The following is a 27,581-nucleotide window of genomic DNA, read 5'->3' as shown; positions in this document are numbered from 1 at the left end:
GTGGTTCATTTCACAACTGCTCCTCTGTTCCATCAGCATCATGTTTCTATGCACAGCACATCATAAAATTAGAAACAGATCCACGCTCTCCAAAGCTTTATTCTTTATTCAATCACAAAATCAGAACTAACTAATATATATTCAAATGAGGCCATATGATGTGAACTCTTGCGTGTGTATGTGTGTAGCTCAGGCTGGTCTGAGCTGTCACAGTTAATCATAGCTGTATCCTCTCTTCTCTCCACACCTGACTGAGTGTGTCTTGCTGTTCTCTAGCAGCGTTCCCTTGACGATTTCACCTGCCCACTCAACCCCGCCTTCCTGTCAAGGTCAGTCCCTGTACGTCCAGTGTCAAACACAACTTTAACAGAGCGCACACTGTGCTCTATGAACTCACACACCTCCTCTCCTCAGAGATCCGACCATTGGCTGAACTATAGTTTCAAAAGAAACAAACAGATTTATGACAAGAGAAGATTCAACTTTTGCTACTCACGGTGGTAATAAATGAAACGCCAATGTACTGTGATTCACTGCAGGCAACAAAACCAAGGGTGAAAATCACAACGTCATTAAATAATGAAAGATAAATCAGATCTCATGCTAATTTGAGTTTTGGTCAGTACAATCAGCAGGTCAAGAATCAGAATTACAATCAGTAGATTCAAAATCAGAATCCAAATCAGAAGACTCAAATTCATAACAATGAGAATCATTAGTTTCAAAATCAAAATCAGCAGACATACGATCAGAAGAATCAAATCATAATCATAATTTCAAAATCAAAATCAGAAGACTAAAATTCAGAACAATGAGAATCAGTAGCTTTAAAATCAGAATCAAAATCTGTAGACTGACAATTATAAAAATCAAATCAGAATCAGTAGCTTCAAAATCAGTAGACTGATGATCAGAAGAATCAAATCATAATCATACTTTCGAAATCGAATGAAAATCATAAGACTGATGATCAAAAATCAAATCAGAATCAGTGCTTTCAAAATCAGAATCAAAATAAGAATATTCAGATCAGATTCAAATCATCAGACTGATGATCAGAAGAGTTAAACCAGAATCAGTACTTTGATAATCAGAAGGCTCAAATTTAAAAAATAAGAATCAATGGATTCTAAATCAGAATCAGAATCAGCAGACTGATGATCGGAAGAATACATTTATAATCATACTCCCAAAATCAGAAAATCAGATTCAGAACAACGAGAATAAGTAGCTTCTAAATTAGTAGACTGGCGATCATAAAAATAAAATCAGAATCAGTACTTTCAAAATCAGAACCAAAATCAGCAGACTGACAATCAGAAGAATCAAATCATACTTTCGAAATCAAAATCATAAGACTGACGATCAAAAATCAAATCAGAATCAGTGCTTTCAAAATCAGAATCAAAATAAGAATATTCAGATCAGATTCAAATCATCAGACTGACGATCAGAAGAGTTAAACCAGAATCAGTACTTTGAAAATCAGAAGGCTCAAATTCAGAACAATGAGAATCAATGGATTCAAAATCAGAATTAAAATCAGCAGACTGATGATCGGAAGAATAACTTTATAATCGTACTTTCAAAATCAGAAGACTCAGATTCAGAACAATGAGAATAAATAGCTTCTAAATCAGTAGACTGCCAATCATAAAAATTAAATCATAATCAGTACTTTCAAAATCAGAATCAAAATCAGAAGATTCAGATTAAGAACAATGAAATGAAGTAGATTCCAAATCAGAATCAGCAGACTGATTATCAGAAGAATCAAATCAGAATCAGTACTTTTAAAATCAAAATCAGAAGACTCAAATTCAGAACAAAGAGAATCAGCAGATGCAAAACCAGAATCAAAAGTCAGCAGACTGACAATCAGAAGAATCAAATCAAAATCACTACTTTTATATGATTCTGATTCAGAAAAATGAAATTAATGAGAAAAACAAATCAGAATCAGTATTGTAAAAATCAAAATATTCAGAATCTGCCTCAGTAAATTGATTTAGATATCTGCACCCGATCACCACATTACAATTACTTTAATTCTAAGGGTTAAGTGTGATGATATGTTAACATGTTACACTGAAGTATTCTGCTTTTAAATTAATATTTATTTAAAGTAAAAGGTCTCCTTTGGCAAAATTGCATTTCCTTAATAGCCAAAACACAGGCTTTACTCTCTTCAAACTTAAATTGGAATGTCACTGTTTTTTGTCACACACAAGAAATTAAATACATTCAGCCCAAGCAAGGGCTGGATATAGGCTTCATTAGTTTATATTCACATATATACACAGCGCTTCACAGCTGTTACATATCACATACCCAACACTTGATTCGTCCTGGTTAACACTTCAATAAAACGCTATTTTTCTTTTCTTTCTTTTCTTTTGTTTTTAATTCTCCTTTTTAAAATATCTCTCCGATCCACTTTTCCTCCATTGCTGCCTAAACAAATGGACCCTGCAACTGCATAGCTTAATGAGAGTGTGCAAATTAGTGCCTGATGTAAAATTAAGCTTTAAACACCTTAATATTTCCATCATTAATGATTTATCTCACAGTGTCCGCAGATATAACCTCGATCCGCATATCAATAGTGGACAGACATTGAATTTGTAGATGGAAGCTTGTCACATTGCATCTTGTTAGGATATAGTGTTAGAGTTCAATGCAACTTTGAATTGAGCTTTAACTCACTGGTCCTGAGGGCTGATGGAGTGACCTCGATCTCACTGCTGGTCTGGTAAGGCTGGAAGGCGGACAGGTTGCTGGAGTTGAGCTCCACCGTGCTGAAGAGTTCTGGACTCTGGGTGCCCGTGGAGCTGGCGCTGGTGCCGTCACCACCATGATGCGGGTCCTGTTCCTCATAGACTGCCACCAGCTGAAAGACAGAGAAACAATATTGTGTTAATTAACTACAGATAAATAACCTGCGAGAAAAAAGATTGCTAAAATATAAAGGATATAGGATCTATAGACAAAGGCTATCTATATACTGATGGACACATCCATCCATCCATCCATCCCAGGTTTTTTGACCAGTTTTTAGAAAGCAGAATGAAACAGTACTATGCCCATTATTCCCCACACCCCCACTATTTTAATTTAAGTTTTGTTCAGATTTATAAGATACCAAAGTCTGCGTTTGAAAAATTGGTTATATAAAATAAAAGTAAACAACAACTCTATCCACATTCATGTCATAGCTCCTGCTTTTCTGTATGTCAACAGTCTCATTTCTGTCTATTTTTAAAAAGTCTCCAGAGCAATGAAAGAGCAACCTTTGAGCAATAAAATATTCCTTTCGGTCCACTCCTATTCCGAGAAATTATTATATAGACTTATACTATAATACATTTGAAAAGAATGCTTTTATTAAATGGCGATTGCATGCACTGTTCTGAGCCACACACCCCTGCAATGCCACAAAATGGAGAAAATTGCACAGAGGAGGTTAATTCATCAGCTTTTGTCCTGATTTCTGCCGACATTAACCGTTCACAAATCCAACGGAATAAATGGAACCAGCAAGTCACATGCAGGCATCAGGCAGGCCAACACAGAGATGCTATTGTGTGAAACAGCTTGTGTCTGTTGATTTGTAAACTGCTCCCAGTTCACATTTGGCTATTTACTCCTTGCTAGCAGGCAGAACTGACCGGAGGAGTTCAGTTACAATTTTTCCCTCTACTGTCCTACTCGTTCATGCTCTGATTTTAATATGGTTTATGATACGCCTAATTCAAACTGACTTCTCATTTGTTTAGTTGCCCCAATTAAAGCATGTCAAATAAATGCCCTTAAGATGATCCAGCCACTGCACTGACAGACTGCTCATCACCATGACCACTACTCGTCTCGCAAGAGAGACTGCATTACAGAGACTCTACTGGCTCTGTCTCTTGTAGTTGGAAAGACTGCAGTTTTTGAAGACCAACCAGACTTAGCGAAATGAAGAGAACTAGACTTAAAAATGCAAATACTTAAAAGTGCAAATACCTCACCTCGTTGGCAGAGGCTATTTAGACCAACTCCGCAAACCATTGTGTGATTGACCCAGACAAAATTACTAAAGAAACCTGTCTGATAACAGGATCAGTGGTGTGTAGCGTGAGGCGACCGACTCGAGAAGAATCTCATTCGTCTCCCTATTCCCACAGCATACCAGCTCTGAGAGGCATTTACTTTAAATAAAAAGTCAAGAAAATATTTGAAAAATAGAAATACATTTTTAGGGACAGGGACAAGTAATGCCACAATAAGGCAGAAGAGGAAAAGTTGCAGCATCCATTTATGATTATCCTTTTTTTTTTTTTTTTAAAGGGGACTTATAATGCCCCTTTCACAAGATGTAATATAAGTCTCTGGTGTCCCCAGAATGTGTCAGTGAAAATTCAGCTCAAAACCCCACAGATCATTTATTATAGCTTGTCAAATTTGCCCCTATTTGGCAGTGAGCAAAAACACACTATTTTTGTGTGTGTCCCTCTAAATGCAAATGAGCTGCTGCTCCCGGCCCGCTTTCCAGAAGAGGGCGGAGCTTTAACAGCTCACGCTTTGATTGCTCAACAACAACAAAACTGGACAATCTCACGCAGACAAAATGAGGATTGTCGGTAACACATTGTTCAAACCGGAGTCGACACTGATGGAGAGACTCAGGAAGAAGTTACAACTTTTAGAATGAAACTGAACATTTCTGAATGGTTAGTGGATACATTTATGTAGTTGCTGTGGAGTTGATTCAACTCAGCCACTAGCATGTGCCGTCATGTTCATCTTTTGTGTAAATCCAGTGTTGAATTGACCCTTATTTGTGAAGCAGTCCAGCGTAAAATGACGGCATGGCAATAACACTCTACTACAACAACTCTTCCTCTTCTCTAAAGCAGCCCAACATGGCCTTTGTTGCATGTTCTCAGGGGTGGGGTTTATGTAAATTTTAAGGTTTGTGATGCCACCAACCCAGGAAGAAGCTTGTTGTAGTCTCTACTAGGGGTGTAAATAGGACAGTTCATCACGATTCGATACAATATCGATTCTCATAGCCAGCGATTCGATATTTTCCGATACCTCAAAAAGTTCTGCGATACGATTACGATACGATTCGATTCGATTAATATTTCGATATTTTGAGCCTATTTTACACAACCAGTTACATTTTTATTAACTCACTGCAACCAAATTATATAACAAACATTTATTTCAAAATTGCACATCCTGAACCCTGATTGGGTCATCCACAAATAAACAAATTCACACAGTAATCTAATGACAGCTTATGACATGACAACAGTCAAGAAAGTATTTTAGTTCTGTGCTAAAATGTGTAATGTCAAAAAACTGATAAATAAGGAATACATAGGCTACACACACACACATAATTTAAATTTAAATACATTTAAAGACATTTAAATACATTTAAATACATTTCTTTTAAATGTATAGCGCAGGTTTTTAATGAAGCAACAACATATTATAGGTAGGACAAAACAAGACAGGCTATTAATATTTTTTCATTGTGCAAATTTATTATAAAGGCTTCAATACAGAGCGGCACAAAGCACTTATGCGCACCCCGTGTGCAGAATGATGTGCTTTTAATTTCAGTTACTGTGTGTGTGAAGAACGATTCATAGCACTCTATTCTCCAGTGTTGTGATCTAACGGACACTGTTTGAGATGTGTGCACACTGCTTTTTGCAAGGCTTTAAACACAAGCAAATTATAAACTTTCGTGAAGATTTAGTGACAGTTCCATCTAACGTTACTGTCCCGAGTGTCTTTCACAAGTTCTGAAAGTTAGTTTAAACGAGAATGCACGCGTTGGCGATAATGCATAGACTGATATTGTGTGAAAAATGTGAAGAGTGTTAAAACAAAGATGCCTTTATAAATAGCCCACAGGTATCGATTTTTTACGCATTGCATCGATGCATCAGATCGTTAGACATTAGATCGATGTATCGATCTATATTGATGTATCGTTAGACCCCTAGTCTCTACCAGCCAGTTGCTCTAGACCTTAAAAAGTGATTTCTGTAAAAGAAAATGTCTCCCTTTGCATTGAACTTTGAGCATCGTAACTTGCAGATGTTGTTTATGCTCAAACAGCAACATTACACACTAATTACAGTTAAAAATTGAATTTATGATTAATGATCCTTTAATAAATATTGTCATATACACTGAATATGTTGTTATAATTGAACTGTTTTATAATATACTACAACTGAGGTGCAAATAGTATCTGCCACATCAAATAAAAATAGCATCTTAAAAATATTTACACTTAGTGCAAAGAAAATACTGCTATTTTCACATAGCGCACCACTGCCTTTTTGTGCATGTTGCTTAATTAAAAATGAACAAATTCAAGAGACTAAAATAGCTGAGAAAATATGATTCTATGACCCTAATAATAATTAGTATCTGAATAGTTGTAAGTTCTTGAGAAAAATCTCTTTAGCATCATTGGCTTTCATCCAGTTGTATTTGATTGACAGTTCTTCATGTTTGGATGCATGTCTGTTTGATAATTGTGTGACTCAATTGCTTTTCCGCACACACTTCTCAATAGGAGAGCTGCCGCACAAACAAGCTCACACTCACTTCAGCCTCCACTTGTAATCAAACAGGGTATTTGTTTATAAATCACACAGTATTTATGGAGACTTGAGAGGCCCATCTTTAGGCCTAAATGCACTGAAGCTCCATGAATAGCCAGTAAACTGCAGTTTTAGCTGGCAGCTTCAGCTCTTGGCTGTTTCAAGAGTCCTCACAGGTCAAATCCGTCCTCGCTGGAGAGGGAGAAAATGACAAAAACACTGTTTTTTTGCACACTTTTTTTTTTTTTTTTTTTTTGAGAGGGTATAAGAAATCACCACAATTTCCATTTCTGCACAGTAGGTTCATATGACCATAAGAAGATCCAGATCTATTCTGGTAAAAGTCATTCCAATCAATATAATAAGAATCAGTAAATAATAAACAGAATCAGTATATATTTATTTAGAATCATTTTCAGTAGATTCAGAATCAGAAGAATTGGAATCTGAATGATTCAATTGAAAATCTGTAGACTAAGGCCCCCTTTACACTAGTGCGTTTTTGTTTTAAAACAGCATTTTAAAATGAAATGATCCTAGTCTTCACACTGGCGTTTCCACACCATTTCAGAGACGATCTCCGTCTACACTACACAGCTGAAAACGCATGTCACATGACTGTTCATGCACACTGGGCATGTGCGTACAAGTAAACAGTTGTGTTTTGCATATGCAGGTAACTGCAGTAAAAAAAAAAAAAAAAAAAAAAAAAAAAAAAAAGTTTAATGGCTGCAATGGCTGCTAAAAATTACAACTAAGCCAGCAAAGATTGTAGTTCAGTCTCCATGTTATTGTTTAGACGGTCGTCAAGGATACGCAGAGTGAATGTGGGCAGCCATCATTTTCAAAATTCACCGTTTTGGTCCATTTATACTGAAACGCAACCCCTGTGTTTTTAAACTAAAACGGCGTCTGCAGCGTTTTCGAAGTCTCCATTTTCGAGATTCGAAAATACCGGCATAGTGTAAATTACAGGCATAACCGTAGTAAAACTTGAAAAATTAAAACGCAGAATAAGAATCAGAATAATCAGAAGTAGATTAAAAAAACTAATAGTAGATTCAGAATCAGAAGAATTGGAATCAGAATCATTCAATTCAAAATCAGTAGACTGAGAATCAGAAGCAATCGTGGTTTAAATCATTACTTTTAAAATCAGCACATTGAATAATCACAATATAGTACAAAAAATTAAACTTAGAATCAATAGATTAACAAATCAGAAGAATCAAAGTACTCTAAACATGTAGATTCAGAATCAGAAGAATCAGAATCAAATTCTACCTTAGCACTGTATCACACAAAAATGCATTCTGTAATCATTTAATCATTAATTAATGATTAATTTATTTGTGTGTACTAATACCTAACACTATATCAGACTGTCCATTGAAGTGAAGAATATCCAAATTGTAGCAAAGAGTTGCATTTTATTTGCAGTTGTTGGAAAACTCATCACTAACTTTATTCCTAGCTAGTACAGAAACGAGTCCAGCATATGTCTCAAATCCATGACTGACTTCTTTGTCCTTTTAGAGAAAAGCATAAACAAAAATGAAAAACTGAAAATAAAGTTTAATGTGACCTTCATAGAAAAACTGCTCCAGTCTGAGGCAAAGAGATTGTGGGGTTTTGAGAAGCTTCCACAGGCCTGTTATCTTAAGTGCACAAATTGTTCAAGGACTGTTTTTGTGCTACAGGCCCAGTTCATTTCTGCTCTATCACAAATTTGCAATACAATACTTTCTTCAATTTTCTCCCTTCGTTGTTGTTTCTGTATATGGACATAAGAAGATAAGAATGGACGTGTCCTGCCAGAAACAGAGACTGTTTGTCTGCACTGTTTTGAAATGCTAATGAAGGTTTCAAATAAATCGGTGACAAATAAGGGATGACGGATCAGTTTCTTGTTTTGGTGAGAGACATTAGTGACAAGAAACCTCAAAAAGATGAGAAATGCTGAAATTTAAACAAACGTAAGGCAAAAATGTGGGGCAACAGCCAATCCCTGCAGGGTGACATCCGTCATAAACAAATCACAAAATACGAGTTTCTGGTGTATTCAGCATTTAAATCATATTGTTACGTGTTGTTATTTTTAGATCAGATTAAAAGGGCAGTTTGGTTGCTTTCATCCATTAATAAATGAATGCATTTAAACTGAATGATTTTTTTATTGACTTTGACACTGAAGACAAATCTAAGTGCCATGAATTTTGTTAAACCATCCCTAAAGAGATGAGTCTTTAGCATTGTTGCTGAAGTCTAAAGTATACTTCAGTTTTTAAGTGAACACTTCAAATACAGCGTATTATACAAGAGAACATAATCGTTCAAAGCATACACAATTTGATGTGTCAACGCATGTGCACTAGTAGGATTCATCTCTCTTCAATGTCTGTGCGATTTATCTGCAGAAGTTATGACCAATAAAACTATCTTTGTAAGTGTGTGCAAGCCACAACACAACTGAATAAAGCCACAACACAACTGAATAAAGCCACAACACAACTGAATAAAGCCACAACACAACGGAATAAAGCCACAACACAACAGAATAAAGCCACAATACAACAGAATAAAGCCACAATACAACAGAATAAAGCCACAACACAACTGAATAAAGCCACAACACAACTGAATAAAGCCACAACACAACTGAATAAAGCCACAATACAACGGAATAAAGCCACAATACAACGGAATAAAGCCACAATACAACGGAATAAAGCCACAATACAACGGAATAAAGCCACAATACAACAGAATAAAGCCACAATACAACAGAATAAAGCCACAATACAACAGAATAAAGCCACAACACAACTGAATAAAGCCACAACACAACGGAATAAAGCCACAACACAACTGAATAAAGCCACAATACAACGGAATAAAGCCACAATACAACGGAATAAAGCCACAATACAACGGAATAAAGCCACAATACAACGGAATAAAGCCACAATACAACAGAATAAAGCCACAATACAACGGAATAAAGCCACAATACAACGGAATAAAGCCACAACACAACGGAATAAAGCCACAACACAACAGAATAAAGCCACAACACAACAGAATAAAGCCACAATACAACGGAATAAAGCCACAATACAACGGAATAAAGCCACAATACAACGGAATAAAGCCACAACACAACGGAATAAAGCCACAACACAACGGAATAAAGCCACAACACAACGGAATAAAGCCACAACACAACGGAATAAAGCCACAACACAATGGAATAAAGCCACAACACAACGGAATAAAGCCACAATACAACGGAATAAAGCCACAATACAACGGAATAAAGCCACAATACAACGGAATAAAGCCACAATACAACGGAATAAAGCCACAATACAACGGAATAAAGCCACAATACAACAGAATAAAGCCACAATACAACGGAATAAAGCCACAACACAACGGAATAAAGCCACAACACAACGGAATAAAGCCACAATACAACGGAATAAAGCCACAACACAACGGAATAAAGCCACAACACAAAGGAATAAAGCCACAATACAACGGAATAAAGCCACAACACAACTGAATAAAGCCACAACACAACTGAATAAAGCCACAATACAACGGAATAAAGCCACAACACAACGGAATAAAGCCACAATACAACGGAATAAAGCCACAACACAACGGAATAAAGCCACAATACAACGGAATAAAGCCACAATACAACGGAATAAAGCCACAATACAATGGAATAAAGCCACAATACAACGGAATAAAGCCACAATACAACGGAATAAAGCCACAACACAACGGAATAAAGCCACAACACAACGGAATAAAGCCACAACACAACGGAATAAAGCCACAACACAACGGAATAAAGCCACAACACAACGGAATAAAGCCACAACACAACGGAATAAAGCCACAACACAACGGAATAAAGCCACAACACAACGGAATAAAGCCACAACACAACGGAATAAAGCCACAACACAACGGAATAAAGCCACAACACAGCGGAATAAAGCCACAACACAACGGAATAAAGCCACAATACAACGGAATAAAGCCACAATACAACGGAATAAAGCCACAATACAACGGAATAAAGCCACAACACAACGGAATAAAGCCACAATACAACGGAATAAAGCCACAATACAACGGAATAAAGCCACAATACAACGGAATAAAGCCACAACACAACGGAATAAAGCCACAATACAATGGAATAAAGCCACAACACAACGGAATAAAGCCACAACACAACGGAGGGCGCTCAGAGCTCGGTAATATTAGTATTCCTTGCCACTGTTCTATAAAGTCGACAGTCTTACAAACATATCAATATTAGTTTTAAGTATGTAAACATTGTATATCGACATGAAATATTAAATAAAAATCAGGTACGTGCACAATAGCTTCATATTTATACTTGTGAATGATTTGACACAATACCATGAAGCATAATGAAGGGAACATCTGACAATTTTTACGTTAAAACACGTTAAAACGTAAAATTTCTATTCATTACAATGACTTTGTTTAACATTTAAAAACAGACATGTTCAAATTCCAAAGCTTGTTACTTCCTGTCTGTTTTTAAATGTTATAAGTAATTTTAATGAATACAAATTAAACGTTTTAACCACTTGGTGGAAAAGTGCAGACGTTCCCTTCATCATTTGCTGTGGTAGCGTGTCAAATCATTCACAGGTATAAATATGAAGCTATTTTGCACGTAGGTGATTTTGATTTTAATATTTCATGTCGATATACGGTGGCTACATACTGTAAAAACTAATTGTGGTATTGATATTACTGCCAACTCTATAGAACATTAGCAAGGAAAACTAACTTTACCGAGTTTACCGAGTTTACTTTACCATTTCATTGTGTTGTGGCTTGATTTCGTTGTGTTGTGGCTTGATTTCATTGTGTTGTGGCTTGATTTCATTGTGTTGTGGCTTGATTTCGTTGTGTTGTGGCTTTATTTCGTTGTGTTGTGGCTTGATTCTGTTGTGTTGTGGCTTGATTCTGTTGTGTTGTGGCTTTATTTCGTTGTGTTGTGGCTTGATTTTGTTGTGTTGTGGCTTGATTCCGTTGTGTTGTGGCTTTATTTCGTTGTGTTGTGGCTTTATTTTATTGTGTTGTGGCTTGATTCTGTTGTGGCTTGATTTTGTTGTGTTGTGGTTTTATTTCGTTGTGTTGTGGCTTAATTTTGTTGTGTTGTGGCTTGATTGCATTGGGTTGTGGCTTGATTTTGTTGTGTTGTGGCTTTATTTCGTTGTGTTGTGGCTTAATTTAGTTGTGTTGTGGCTTGATTGCATTGGGTTGTGGCTTGATTTTGTTGTGTTGTGGCTTGATTTTGTTGTGTTGTGGCTCGATTTCGTTGTGTTGTGGCTTGATTTCATTGTGTTGTGGCTCGATTTCGTTGTGTTGTGGCTTGATTTCATTGTGTTGTGGCTCGATTTCATTGTTTTTTTTTTTTAATTTTGTTGTGTTGTGGCTTGATTGCATTGTATTGTGGCTTTATTCCGTTGTGTTGTGGCTTTATTTCGTTGTGTTGTGGCTTGATTCTGTTGTGTTGTGGCTTGATTCTGTTGTGTTGTGGCTTTATTTCGTTGTGTTGTGGCTTGATTTTGTTGTGTTGTGGCTTGATTCCGTTGTGTTGTGGCTTTATTTCGTTGTGTTGTGGCTTTATTTTGTTGTGTTGTGGCTTGATTCTGTTGTGGCTTGATTTTGTTGTGTTGTGGTTTTATTTCGTTGTGTTGTGGCTTAATTTTGTTGTGTTGTGGCTTGATTGCATTGGGTTGTGGCTTGATTTTGTTGTGTTGTGGCTTTATTTCGTTGTGTTGTGGCTTAATTTAGTTGTGTTGTGGCTTGATTGCATTGGGTTGTGGCTTGATTTTGTTGTGTTGTGGCTTGATTTTGTTGTGTTGTGGCTCGATTTCGTTGTGTTGTGGCTTGATTTCATTGTGTTGTGGCTCGATTTCGTTGTGTTGTGGCTTGATTTCATTGTGTTGTGGCTCGATTTCATTGTTTTTTTTTTTTAATTTTGTTGTGTTGTGGCTTGATTGCATTGGGTTGTGGCTTGATTTTGTTGTGTTGTGGCTTGATTTTGTTGTGTTGTGGCTCGATTTCGTTGTGTTGTGGCTTGATTTCATTGTGTTGTGGCTTGATTTTGTTGTGTTGTGGCTTGATTTCATTGTGTTGTGGCTCGATTCCGTTGTGTTGTGAACTTATGTTTGCTTTTTTAATTTTGTTGTGTTGTGCACTACTGGGCCACCGTATTTAAGGCACACTGTATCCATTCAAAAGCATACACATAAAAACTTTAGTCACACACAACACTTCCTCTTATGCATGCTGCAGGGTCAACCACTCATTATCAGAGTGAACAGGAAAAGGAAAACCTAAGGAAAGAAGTGAGGTGAATCTTCCCAGTGCCTTTCATGTCTGTCCCCTTTGATCTCAAAGCTTTCACAGTGGGAAGTGCTGGGCGATTACAGCAGGACCCTGATGTGCGGATCTGTTCCATTAACTTTGACAGGCAAGATATCGTGTGATCTTTCTAGGATCGACGTGGACATTGTGATCGGCAACTATAGGATGAATCAGAAGTCGACCTTCATCAGAGATATTGACACGTAATGGAGACATCTAGACATTTGCATAAGCAGAACAGCGTCATGTGCTTCAAAAACCTTTTTGGAGCAGGATGGATGTCGTTCAATTGCTATCAAACAAGTCATTTTGACCTTAATAGCTGCGACAGCGAACAAGATAATACCAGATTGGAGTGAGGCATTCCTGCAGCTATGCCTATAATTACGACACGGGCCTTGTAATGACTCGCCTGGCAGCCCTGAACGCCAATTTCCTCCGAGCAAACCTGCTGAGGATTAATAAAGTTTTATTCCTCATCAAATTCTCACCTCCAAACTACATTTCAATGGGAGCATGACAAGTATTTTATGACTGAACCATGAAAGAGAACCGGCCAACCCTCTGGCGGTGATATCGCACAAAACCAGAGAAAGCTCAAAGTAACTCACCTCAACTTGATTAGTCGCCGTGGCTCAATAGAGTGGCTCACGGCGAAACCTCCAATTGGCCGGATAAACGAGTGGTCAAAGTTTCATCAGTTGTCAGGGTTTTTTTTTTTACTTTTTAAGTGAATCCACACGGTGCTCAAGGCTGTGGGATTAATGCGAGTGAATCATTTGTGTGAAACCTCAACTAAAGTCCTCTGGGCTATAAAAAGGAGTCTCACTGCGAAAAATAAAACTCTGTGAACTCATTACCAGCTAAAAAAAAGAAACATTACGTACTAGAAAAATCTGAAGAAAGTGAAAAAGTAAACAAACAACAAACAGGCTGGAAAGCAACACCACAACGTATCAAACAGCTTCAGTGTAACCCAACGTTCTTTGGCCTCTGGCAACTCAATTAAAGAAAGTAAATGTTTTGCTAAAAGTTCATGGATGAAAGTAAAACTATATATTTATATTTTTGCTCCCAAGCTGGTAGAAAGAAAAGAAGATTTTTAAGCACACATCAGCAATGCAATCTGCGTCTATTTCACAGCACAAACAAGCTAGTTCATCTTTGAACCAATGTGCCTTTAAAGCCTCAAAAAAATGACAAAACCTAAAGCAAGTGCAAGCATACTGAGTGTATGAAGGATGCCAGCTCACGGACGACATTTGGTTACAAACAACAGAACACATCTGCCTGCAAAACAATCGTCCATATCACATATCCATTCACGCCAGCCTTCTAAACTCAATCGTATGACATCGCCAAGTGCTTTGGACTTGCCAGGATTTCAAGGGTGGTTAATTTAATGGGCTTCTAATCGAAAATGTTCAATGGGAATTGCAGTTCAGTCCTAATGAAGGGTCATCAAAGAACATATGGTGTGCACTGTTCAGCCAAAACCATTATGTTAGTTGTTCACAGCAACTTGCAACAGGTTTTAACCAGGCTTTATTTCTATTATGCAAAATGCTCTAAAACCACTCTGCCATTTCTGTTTCTTTCCTTTTACTCAGCATTTATTTCACCAACCGATCAACAAAAGGATCCAACTGTTACTTACTTACAAAAATTACTCCCAAACTAGCATGACATTTCCGTTGTTTCACAGTAAAATGCAAGCAGAAAGGTAACAGTGGGCAGTATGATTGTCGTGTACTCACTTAACTTGATAATCCAGACTCAAGAGGCTTGACACAGATGAACAATAAAAAAAAAAAAAATCACATTTCATAATCAAAAGGAACCATATGGAGAAACATCAGCAGGGAACTTTAAGACAGTACAATGAACAGAGGATGACTGAGGGTTTAAATACACTAGATGACAAGGGACTAACGATAGACAGCTACAGGTGATAAGTTGACTTGGCAACAAATAGGGTAACTATGGAAACTAAAAAGACAGCAATGGAAAGACAGGAAATTTATATAGGCACTGAACATAGGCACAATAAGACAAAATAATATCAAAATAAAGTGTCCATGAAAACAGAGACAAGTATCATGACAATGATAATATGTGACCCTGGACCCTGGATTTTTTGAAATTGAGATTTATATATATCTGAATGAATATAACTGAATAAATAAGCTCTCCATTGATGTATGGTTTGTTAGGATAGGATAATATTTGGCTGAGATACAATTATTGGAAAATCTGGAATCTGAGGGTGCAAACAAATTTAAATATTAAGAAAATCACTGTTAAAGTTGTCCAAATTATTTTTTTCATATATTTATGGTAGGAAATTTACAAAATATCTTCATGGAACATGATCTTTACTTAATGTCCTAATGATTTTTGGGATAAAAGAAAAATCGATAATTTGGACCCATGCAATGTATTGCTATTGCTACAAATATACCTGTGTGACTCATAACTGGTTTTGTGGTCCAGTTTGTTTTGTTTTGTTTTTTTTATATATATATTGCATGTTCAGACATTCATACAACAAAATATTCCAGGGGACATTAAAGTTTTGTGAAAATTATCAAAAACGAAGTCGGTGGCTGGCAACTTAAAAATCTCTGTTAGTGCTGTAAACTATATAGGGTGTCCTATTACTTGCACATTACTATAATATTAAATGTTACAATTAACAACAGAGCCAAAAGTATTAAATTCCATTGCTATTTATTTTTAGATATAGTAATAAAAAAATTGAATGCAAACGTGCAGGTTTTACATTAAATTCTAAAGCTAATTTAAAAATGTATGTTTTTACTCCAATACGTTGTTGAAATATAATCATTTACATAGTGGCCGTCATAAATTGTTTTCATGACAGATTTATCTGAACATGCATTAAACAATTAAGACATCACTAACTCTCTTCTTTAGAGTTCATTTCTCTAGTGAACTAACATGCTGTGGACACTAAATGACTTGCCTGAGGTAAATGTAATGCTAAATCACATACTGTTTACAAGCTGATTGACACAGTTGAAACACTGATTGACCGATTAAATGAGATAAAGAGGTCATTAACTCGTGCTCTGATTTGCTGGTTGAACTGAGGCGTTTATACAGCGATCTGTAATGCTACACCAAAAGCAAAGCAACAGCTTTTATTGTTTGAATATCCTTTAAAAATGAACAAAATTTGAAATTTGAGACTTTATTTCTTATCAAAAGTAACAAAAGACAGAGCCTTTTGCATATTATTGAACGGGAGGCGCCCTATATAATGTCTATTGAAGTTTTATTGATGAAACAGCATAGACTAAAAGATTGATCTTGGGATTTAGGAATTGATATTGATTCATTAAAATGAAAATATATATAAAACTAGGAGTTTCATATGAAGTTCGCACATGCAATAGTTAAAACAATGCTGTATTTGTTCGGTACACATGTATACCAAACCAAAAAAACCTGCAACAAACATTTTCAATACGAAGCACTTTATTTCACTGACCACTTATTTATTAACTGAACAAATGAATGAGCCTTTTCATTTGTAAAGTATTTAATTCACTGGCTAAATAAAAATAAATAAATAAATAAATACATTTTAAAAAAATCACAATGTGATTTTATAATTTTTTACAACATATTATAATAATATTATACTCAAACAGCACATATTTACATAGTACCTTAAAGGACATATCATGGTATTACTATTACCATTACCATCTAAAAAAACTTGGTACAATCTCAAAACAAAATCATGGAACATGTCTTATTTACAGATCTAGCATCTCTCTCTTTCTCTACTCTCTAATGCTGAGCATTTGTCATCATTAAGTTGCAAGGACATCCATAAAGGACTGATATTTCATTTGCTTTCCTCCTCTGAAAGGTTACACACCAACTCTTTTCATTTTAGCCAGATTCTTCTGCCTATCTCCACCTCCTTCCATAAATCAAATATCCATCAAACTACTATCTCATACCATTTATCAGTGACACCCAAAACAAGCAGAATAAGGAAGAATAAGGTTTTCTTCACTTTTTGTGGAATAACTTCTCTTACGTAACGCTCTTAAGCGACAAAGTCTGCCGAAGTATTAACTTTAAGGTCACACAAAAGTCTTCTCAGTTGAAGGTCTTTGATGCGAGGCCTAGGCCCGTTTCCGTCACGCTTTACTGAACATTTCTCATCACACTTCAGCCTTTGAATATTTCATCGTTTTATCTATCCATTATTTCCGTAGCCCGGGCCTTCCTCATGCGCGCCCACTGAGTGCTTAGCCCTGTTCTGCTTCTCATTAACAACATCAAATATTCAGACAATAAGTCCAACCCTCTCGCTCCAAATCCCCCTTGTGTCTCACCTTAATACATATTTCAAAAGTGCTGCCACACGGGAAACATTCACTCCGTGCTTGTGCCCGGTTGGGAACCTGCAGATAGGTGCCAAAATTAGCTCGAAACGAGGCAGCACGATAACGCCTGAAAGCTAAATGGAGCCTAATTTCGATGACAAAACTACACCTCCTTGAGGTGCTGAAGAAAAACTGATGCAAATACGTCTTTTTTTGTTGACCTCTATTCACCGAGACATAGATATGGTGAGACAGGTACTTTTTGCACCTGAAAGTGATGATGAAAAGAAAAATAGAACGAGTTAGCTGAGGAGGTGGGGAAAGCGGCGTGAAAATACACGGCGCAAGCAAAGTTTAAACAGATTAGAGACTCATCCTTTCAAATCCACTTGGCCGAGATTTTTAGCACTGGCCTTTGAAGTTTCTCTTGAGCTGCGAGAGTCAGGGGAAATGAATTCACTCGCCTTTTTACGCCCGTGTTGCTGCTACCTACACAGTGCTGACAGAATGTAAAAATTCCAATAAGCTTTCCTCCCCTTCTCAACGTTAATGAAATAAACCCCGGGCCATCTGTATTACTCTTTATTCGGCCCAGAAGGGAAGTACAGCGCGGCCTCAGCCTTGTTAGGCCTTTTGCTGTGATGTGAGGATTCGAGTAAGTCAGGTCGACAACAACAACAAAAAAAATCTAAACAATTACAGAGGGATGTAGACCTCATAATGTGATATGGATCCCGTATAGAGTGCTAACCACAATACTGCCTTTCAAACAAGCTCAAAAGAAGAGAAAAGCTGCCAATTCTAACACTCAAGGCAGGAACGGGGTCATGTACACTTACTTTTTGTGTAGTTTAGATGAACAATAGTTTAAAGGTGCTCTAAGCGATGTCACATGTTTTTAGGCCAAAACATTTTTTGTCACATACAGCAAACATCTCCTCACTATCCACTAGCTGCCTGTCCCCGGAACAAACTGTAAAAAAAAAATAAAAAAAAAAAACGCAGTCTCTGTAGTCGCCACAAGCTCCAAAAACGGCAACAAAAACTACCTGGTGCAGCCTGGACCACGAAACATAATAAACATGTTCCAGCCAATAATGGACAAGAATGAATTTAAATGCGAGTTCATGACTGTTTCAGGAAGCACGGAGGGGAGGGGGAGGAGGCGGCAGAGGGAGGGTCTAGCTAACCTCTGTTTTGATTGACAACACCTTGAACGTCAACAGGAAGTTACTCCACCCAGGATCGCTTAGAGCACCTTTAAATAAGAAAATAATATAGTGTATTCTAACAAATTTGAATATGCAAGTTCTCAGAGAGGTTTGCACTGTGAAAATGGTTTAAAAACTGCACACTATCAGAACTTATTTAAGCAGAGCCACTAAAAAAAATCAACACTTAAAAAAATAAAAATGAAAAAATATTCAATAGTCAAATAGTTATTGGATGACAAGTAAAAGCTTTTTTCCTTCGCAATAATCAGACAGGATTATTGAAGCTTGTTTCCACCATGAAATAAAATAGGTAATTGCAACTTTTTCATCTCACAATTCTGACGTTTTTCTCACAATTGCGAGTTTATATCTCACAATTCTGACTTTTTTTTTTTTCAGAATTGTGACAAACTCATGATTTGCTTGATATAAAGTCATAATTGCGTGCTATAAAGTCAGAATTGTTAGTTATAAAGTCAGAATTGCGAGTTATAAAGTCAGAATTGTGAGAGATAAAGTCAGAATTGCGTGCTATAAAGTCAGAATTGTTTGTTAGTTATAAAGTCAGAATTGTGTAATATGAAGTCAGAATTGCGAGTAATAAAGTCAAAATTGTGAAATATAATGTCAGAATTGCGTGCTATAAAGTCAGAATTGTTAGTTATAAAGTCAGAATTGTGTAATATAAAGTCAGAATTGCGAGTAATAAAGTCAGAATTGCGTGCTATAAAGTCAGAATTGTTAGTTATAAAGTCAGAATTGCGAGTTATAAAGTCAGAATTGAGAGATAAAGTCAGAATTGCGTGCTATAAAGTCAGAATTGTTTGCTAGTTATAAAGTCAGAATTGCGTGCTATAAAGTCAGAATTGTTTGCTAGTTATAAAGTCAGAATTGTGTAATATGAAGTCAGAATTGCGAGTAATAAAGTCAAAATTGTGAAATATAATGTCAGAATTGCGTGCTATAAAGTCAGAATTGTTAGTTATAAAGTCAGAATTGTGTAATATAAAGTCAGAATTGCGAGTAATAAAGTCAGAATTGCGAGTTATAAAGTCAGAATTGTTAGTTATAATGTCAGAATTGCTTGATATAAAGTCAAAATTGCGTGATATAATGTCAGAATTGTTAGTTATAAAGTCAGAATTGCATAATATAAAGTCAGAATTGCGGGATATAAAGTCAAAGTTGTGAAATATAAACTTGAAATTGCATGATGTGTCCAATTGTGAGGGAAAAAAAGACAGATGCATGAGATATAAACTCGCAATTCTGAGAAAAAGAACTTTATAATACTTTATATTTGACTTGAGACACAATTATGACTTTAAATTATGCAATTCTTTATAACTCGTGATTGTGAGAAAAAAGTCAGAATTGTGAGATATAAAGTTAGAATTGCATGATAAAAACTTGCAAATGCAAGTAAAAAAGTCAGAATTGTGGGATATAATGACAATTCTGACTTTTTTACTCACAATTGTGAGATTTTATCAGGCAGTTGACTTTGTAATACAATTCTGTAAGTTTAAAACTCACAATTCTGAAAAAAAATAAAAAAAATAGTGAGAAAAAAATTTGCAATTACCTTTTTTTTATTTAGTGGCAGAAACAAGCTTCCATAGAGGATAGTTTAAAATACAATTTAAACACTTGTTTTTGTTTTTTGTCATTACTGAAAGAAAACACTTTAAGAACACTTTTCTAAAGCCTTAATTTGATATTTGTCAAATTCTAGTGTAGTTCATAATGTGTATGTGTGTGTATAGTTCAGGGGACAAAATGGCAGACTGTTGTATGTAAAATGTAAATGGCTAGCAGGCAAAAAAAAAAAATTGTCCACTTAATTTAACTTGCAAGGCAAAGTTACCTGATAAAACCAACTTGGACAACATAGCAACCATCCAAAGTCGATTCTTAACTAGATTTTCCAAGAGTGTGCAAAAGGAAAACTTGATCCGAATATCTAGGCACAATCGATCCCTGCATGACACGAAAGATATGATCTGAGCGAAAGTTTTTAATAATACGATACTCTGTTTACACAAAATGAATTGCTAGCACGAGCGCCAACAGACTTTCACTTAGTCAAGTGAACTCTTGTTTATGATACTCTATTGATTCACTCAGTGTCCCGATTTATCTTGCTGTCTAAATATAGTTTCCGAAAGCACTTTCAGGTGTCATTCGTGCCAACCGCCTTTAGGAAATGAAATAAATCAAATCAGTTTCCCTACAGCGAGCTCCTCAGTATGCAGTCTCCTATTTCGTCTCTCTTTCTCTTCTTTATTCACATTCAAACAGCAGCGTCCACGTCTCCCTTTCATACACGCAACCCTCTATTGTGTGTGTTAGTATTCCTGAGTTCAAACGGCGGCATTATAAGAACTAATATAAAAAAGTGCTCGTCAGAAGATGTGCCCTTCAATCCTTCATTGGATATGCACAAAATCCGAGAAGAAAGTAATTAAAATCAGCATCCAGGGACGAAGCAGCTGCTGAGGGAGAGAAAGAAGATGGAAAAGCGGAAGAAAAAGCACTTCAAACGCTCAGGCCCCCCAGTTACAGTGCTATTACTCATCCGTGCGCATGTGGGCCGAGAACGGCCCGTCCTTGACATGCAAGCGTGGATCACCCATTCACTCGGCCTCGTGCTGAAGGCTGACGGACTCTCGTTGTGCGACTGACTCAGATCAGCAGTGGGCCCGGACACCCATGACAGTTTGACATGGAGCGTGTGTGAATGGATCTCTAGTGAGCCACAATGAATAAGGGCTGCAACTAGATGTGAAAACTACTAGTTGGTGGGTGTCACATAGAACAGAACAGAATGTAGCAGTCTTGAGACACATTTCAAAACACTATATTTAACATAATGTTATGCGTCACACTTAAGAAACTCTTAACCACTCTTGGAAAAAAAGGTTCAGTGAGGTTCTAGACAGAACTCTAGGGTCCTTGACTCAATTTTATGCCAAAAAAAAAAAAAGTTTGTAAAGTATTTTTTTTTTTTTCTTGTGATAAAGTACGTTTACAAGCTGTTTATATAAATTAATCAAAATAAAGAAATAATTAAATCAAAATTAATTAAAAAACTAAATCCATAAAATTATCCCATGTTGTTTGAGTCGCCTTTGAGTTCATAAACTCACATTTATAGATCAAAAATACAGGATAAACAGTAATATATTACTACAACAGCAACAAATATTATTACAATATACCGTAAAACTGTTTTCTATGTGAATATATGTTAAAATGTATTTTATTTCTGTGATCAAAGCTGAATTTTCAGCATCATTACTCTAGTCCTTAGTGTCACATGATCCTTCAGAAATCATTCTAATATGCTGGTTTGAGAAACGTTTAAGAAATATGTTGTATTATTATCAATGTTGAAAACAGTTCTGCTCATGATTGTTGATGGATAAAAAGTTCAAGAACAGCATTTATTTGAAATAGAAAACTTTTGTAACTATAAATTAGTGCTGTCAAACGATTAATCGTGATTAATCGCATCCAAAATAAAAGTTTGTTTACATAATATACGTGTGTATATTTTTATTATGTATATATAAATACACACACATGCATGTATACATTTAACAAACGTATATGATATTTATATATAACATATTGATAGTTATATCTAATATTATGTAAACAAACTTTTATTTCGGATGTGATTAATCACAATTAATGGTTTGACAGCACTAATATAAATAAATTCACTGTTATATTTGATCAATTTAATTTATCATCCTTGGTCAATAAATGCATTAATTTCTTCTAAAAAATAATATATGTATGTAGCGGTTATATTTGGTTCTATGGACTTTTTGAAATTCTGTTTTGTTTTCTTTAGTTTACACATTCTAATATTTTTAATTTTGAAAGACTAAATTAAATTGTATGTGGCAAATATATAAACAGATTCCGTTTCGTGTAATGTACTAAAATAATACTTACTTATAGACCTATCTAATGTTCATCACAAGGAAATTATATCTATGTTGAAAATATCTATGCATTTACATAGCGTATGAAACAGTTTTCCATACAGTGAAAGAGTTCATGTATAACGACGCCCTCACCCATTACCATGCCTTCCCGAGACACTTATATTTAACCTTGAGTGAATGAATAGCACTCTTCCCAGTGTCTCTCAGGATTCAAGCACTACATCACACACAGGCAAACTGCCAGAGATACGGCTCAGCCTTTGAATCGAATCCACTCTGAATGTAATGAATTCAGGCTGGGGTTGAGGTCAGGAGTGCGGCCTGTTGTCTGTGAAACAGAGCAGACTGGCCTTGTTCGGTAACGTGAATAGCAAGAACTAAAGAAAAAGACAGACTTGGTTTCCGCACAGATGCATAAGTGGCTGATCATCTTGAATGGCTTTCATCCAGGCCGAGGCAAGGGTAAATATCCGTCCAGATGGGTCATTTAGCAATCGTATTAAAGGTGCCATAGAATTGAAAATTTTATTTACCTTGGCATAGTTGAATAACAAGAGTTCAGTACATGGAAATGACATACAGTCTCAAACACCATTGTTAAATCTTATTTGTTTAAAAGACCTCCGAAGAACAGGCGAATCTCAACATAACATCGACTGTTATGTAACAGTCGGGATCATTAATATGTACGCTCCCAATATTTGCATATGCCAGCCCAAGTTTAAGGCATTAAACAAGGGCAGCCAGTATTAACGTCTGGATCTGTGCACAGCTGAATCATCAGACTAGGTAAGCAAGCAAGGACAACAGCGAAACATGGCAGATGGAGCAATAATAACTGACATGATCCATGATAACATGATATTTTTAGTGATATTTGTGAATTGTCTTTCTAAATATTTTGTTAGCATGTTGCTAATGTACTGTTAAATGGGGTTAAAGTTACCATCGTTTCTTACTGTATTCACGGAAACAAGAGCCGTCACTATTTTCATGCAGTCTGTATAATGCATAAACACAACTTCATTCTTCATAAATCTCTCCAACAGTGTGTAATGTTAGCTTTAGCCACGAAGCACTATCAAACTCATTCAGAATCAAATGTAAACATCCAAATAAATACTATACTTATATGATGCATGACGAACATTTTGTAAAGATCCATTTTGAGGGTTATATTAGCTGTGTGAAGTTTGTTTATGCAATGTATTATAGAGTCACAAGCCCAGGGGCAGGAAGCGCGAGGATTTAAAGGGGAAGCAGACTGAACCGGCACCTATTTAATGATGCCCCAAAATAGGCAGTTACAAAAATTAATTAAAAAAAAGCTATGGGGTATTTTGAGCTGAAACTTCACAGACACATTTAGTGGACACCTTAGACTTAAATTACATCTTGTGAAAAAACATTCTAGGGCACCTTTAAAGGTAAAAGTATGGCCATGTTAAAGTTATAGTTCATAGTTCATATAGTTCAGTGTTTGGTTTTTACGCTAACGTCAACTTGAAGTGGCCCAGAGCAGTGGTTTCGAGCTGAAGGAGGCCAGCAGGGGTGAAAACAGACAGACATGTAGAAGATAGACCTGACCTCTATTACTGAGAGTTGAATTCTGGGAGACGAGAGAGTCTGATCATGCGGAGGCACAGAAAATGACCATAATCATCAAAAACACGAAGTGCTACAGGACATTTCGTGAAAGTCTCTCCACTGCCTCTCGACTGTCCTCAATGACCGTTATAGAGAGCCAGAAAAAGAGGGTGGAAGAGTTGGTGAGAAACTATACCAAATGAACCAGTGGTGGAGGAAAAGGTCAGGGAGGAAGAGCAGGAAAAACTAATCGAACAGGATTAGGTTTATAATGTGAACCGAGGGAGTGTAATCATTAACAGAGCTTCTCCGTGATTTTAATCCTGTCTGAAACAGCCATGTCAGTAATTATTCCTCACTTTTTACAGATGGCACATTCCTGCGCTGGGAAAGATTACCATAAGATTGTAAAATGCCCTGAAAATAAGGTAATAGTAGTCCCGTGTGAATTGACTTCTGGTAAAGAGTCTGTTAATCTGCCATGTCCAGCCTGTAGGCTGTGGAACTAACAATGTTTCTCAAGTTCTCACACAGATACTAATCAATGAGAAGACACTAGGGAATGAGAAGACATTTACATTTACATTTACATTTATGCATTTGGCAGACGCTTTTATCCAAAGCGACTTACATTGCATTATACTATACATTTGTATCTGAGTATGTGCAATCCCTGGGATTGAACCCATGACCTTGGCATTGCTAGTGCCATGCTCTAACCACTGAGCTACAGGAAAGACAATTATTAACATTCTGCCTACTGTATCATATTTAATACGCAAATTTCTAAGGCCTCTAAATGATCAAAATGATCAAAACTTGTTCTGTTGACAATCTACTAAAGTCCTTCAGTCATCCGATCGATAATTTATACTTTTTAGCAGTTAAGTCTTTTAGTATAACTGTACAAACATCCACCTCCATCTTGTGGTTCATGTGTCTTTTTGCTGTGAAATCTTTATATAAAGTAAACATAAGAATTACTTTTTTTTTTTTTTTTTTTTGAAAATTATGTTCAAATGTGAGTATTGAATATGATCCATGAGGCTTTGAGGAATGTTTATTTGTTCATTATATAGTATTGCATTATATGTTTTAAAACTACAGAGCTTTGATCATAAAACTAAGCATTTAAAGGGATAGTTCACCCAAAATTGTACCCTCAAGTTGTTCCAAGCCTGTATACATTTCTTTGATCTGCTTGGTTACAAACATTCTTCCAAATATCTTTCTTTGTGTACAGCAGAACAAAGAAATTTATAGAGGTTTGGAACACCTCAAGGGTGAGTACATAAAAACAATTTTCATTTTTGGCTGAACTATTGCTTTAAAAATTATCTTACTAAAATATTATTGGCAGATATAGAGTGACGACTGATATTTATATGCAGTTTATGTAATTAGTCTGATAGTGTTATTAGGATCACAGTTTTCATTACAAGCTATTAGAATTTAATATTTTTGGCCATATAAATATCAGCATCTGCACCAAAATTCTTACTATATGAGCCATAAAAGCCATTGTATTATACACACACACACACACACATAACTCTTGCACCCCTCATGTTCAACCTATATATGCTGCCACTGAGCCAAATAATGAGAAAGAACCAAATTGCATATCACAGCTATGCAGATGACAACCAGATTTACCTAGCCCTATCACCTAACGACTACAGCCCCATTGACTCCCTGTGCCAGTGCATTGATGAAATTAAAAATTGGATGTCTAAACTTCCTTCAGTTAAACAAAGACAAAACTGAAATCATTGCATTTGGAAACAAAGATGAAGCTCTCAAAGTGAAAATGTACCTTCACTCTAGGGGTCAAACAACTAAAAATCAAGTCAGGAATCTTGGTGTGATTTTGGAGTCAGACATGAGTTTCAGTAGCCATGTAAAGACAATAACTAAATCAGCATATTATCATCTAAAAATATTGCAAGAATTAGATGTTTTGTCTCCAGTCAAGACTTAGAGAAACTTGTTCATGCTTTCATCACCAGCAGGGTGGATTATTGTAATGGGCTCCTCACTGGTCTTCCCAAAAAGACCATAAGACAGCTGCAGCTCGTACAGAATGCAGCTGCCAGGATTCTGAGCAGAACCCAAAAACATGAACACATCACACCAGTCCTCAGGTCCTTGCAATGGCTTCCAGTTGCATTTAGAATTGATTTTAAAGTACTGTTAGTTGTTTATAAATCACTCAATGGTCTAGGACCTCAATACATTGCAGATATGCTCATAGAATATAAACCTAACAGATCACTCAGATCATCAGGATCAATTCATTTATAAATATCAAGGGTTCACTCAAAGCAAGGAGAGTCTGCTTTTAGCTGTTACGCCAGCTGCAGCTGGGACCAGCTTCCAGAAGAAATCAGGTGTGCTCCAACAGTAGCCACATTCAAATCCAGACTCAAAACACATCTTTTTATCTATGCATTTGCTGATTGAGCACTGTGCTATGCCTGAACTGTTTGCACTTTATTGTATACATATTATCTTTTTATTCTTTTAATTCCTTTTCCTGTTTTTATTTAATTTTTAATGTATTTTATATATTTTATGTATCATCTTGTTATTCTGACTTTTAATGCATTTTGAATATTGCTGTCTGGTTGAAAGAGCTGGGAGAATTAGGAAGAAAGTGATTAGGTTAAAATTCAGTAAATTTGGATAAGGGGACAAACCATGGGGAAATTTAAGCTGTAGTGAATGGTTAAGATATCTCTGGATTACAGTCAGGACACTTTCCAAAGGGGAAATTTGAACTGTGTTGCATAAGTAAGATATCTCCGGAAGGGGGATTAGGGCTGTGTGGTGCAGTTTGAGGTGCCTTAGCAAAAGGGGAGATTGAAACTGTGTTTATCAGTTTGAAGTGCCTTAACAGGTAGCAGTCCTGTCGTGTGAGGAAGATCCATTCTGATGCGCTCTGATGGTTAGATCCGTTTAGATCCACTCTGATGGATGACAACAACAACAACAACAACAACAACAAACTCCCTGAGTCTTCCTAGCACTTCCATCCAGATAGCAAAATTCTGTTTTTATTGTTATTTCTATTCCTTATGTACTATTTTTATTATTATTTTTTATGTAAAGCACTTTGAATTACCATTGTGTATGAAATGTGCTATACAAATAAAATTGCCTTGCCTTGCCTATATCATATACATACACTCTTCAGGAAACGTGATGACCCAAAAAAGATTAAAATCATTGTAATATTCCACCAAAATAAGTCTAAAGACAGAGAAAGTGAGGCAAAGGCTGCAGCGTAGCCTTCCTCTCAGTTCAGACAGATTGAGAGATGCTGGCTGATATGTTTACCTGCACTGTTCCCCCTGGTGGCCTATGAGCACACACACACACACACACCATCACATAGAGGCAGGT

The 27,581-nt window shown here is 36.2% G+C and overlaps 1 protein-coding gene across 6 annotated transcripts in view; it reads right to left on the bottom strand.

Annotated features, from left to right (window-relative positions):
* Window positions 1-27,581, bottom strand: part of pard3aa (par-3 family cell polarity regulator alpha, a) — a 560,621-nt gene that overhangs the window by 368,945 nt on the left and 164,095 nt on the right. For all 6 annotated transcript variants that reach the window (XM_067377333.1, XM_067377327.1, XM_067377329.1 and 3 more), the window contains exon 3: window positions 2,707-2,890. In XM_067377333.1, coding sequence (XP_067233434.1) covers window positions 2,707-2,890 — 184 coding nt within the window. The remainder of the gene's footprint in view (window positions 1-2,706; window positions 2,891-27,581) is intronic.

Source organism: Chanodichthys erythropterus, chromosome 23, assembly GCF_024489055.1.
Source record: "Chanodichthys erythropterus isolate Z2021 chromosome 23, ASM2448905v1, whole genome shotgun sequence".
Taxonomy (NCBI): domain Eukaryota; kingdom Metazoa; phylum Chordata; class Actinopteri; order Cypriniformes; family Xenocyprididae; genus Chanodichthys; species Chanodichthys erythropterus.
Note: the sequence above shows the minus strand (reverse complement) of the source record. Positions and strands in the feature narration are given on the sequence as shown.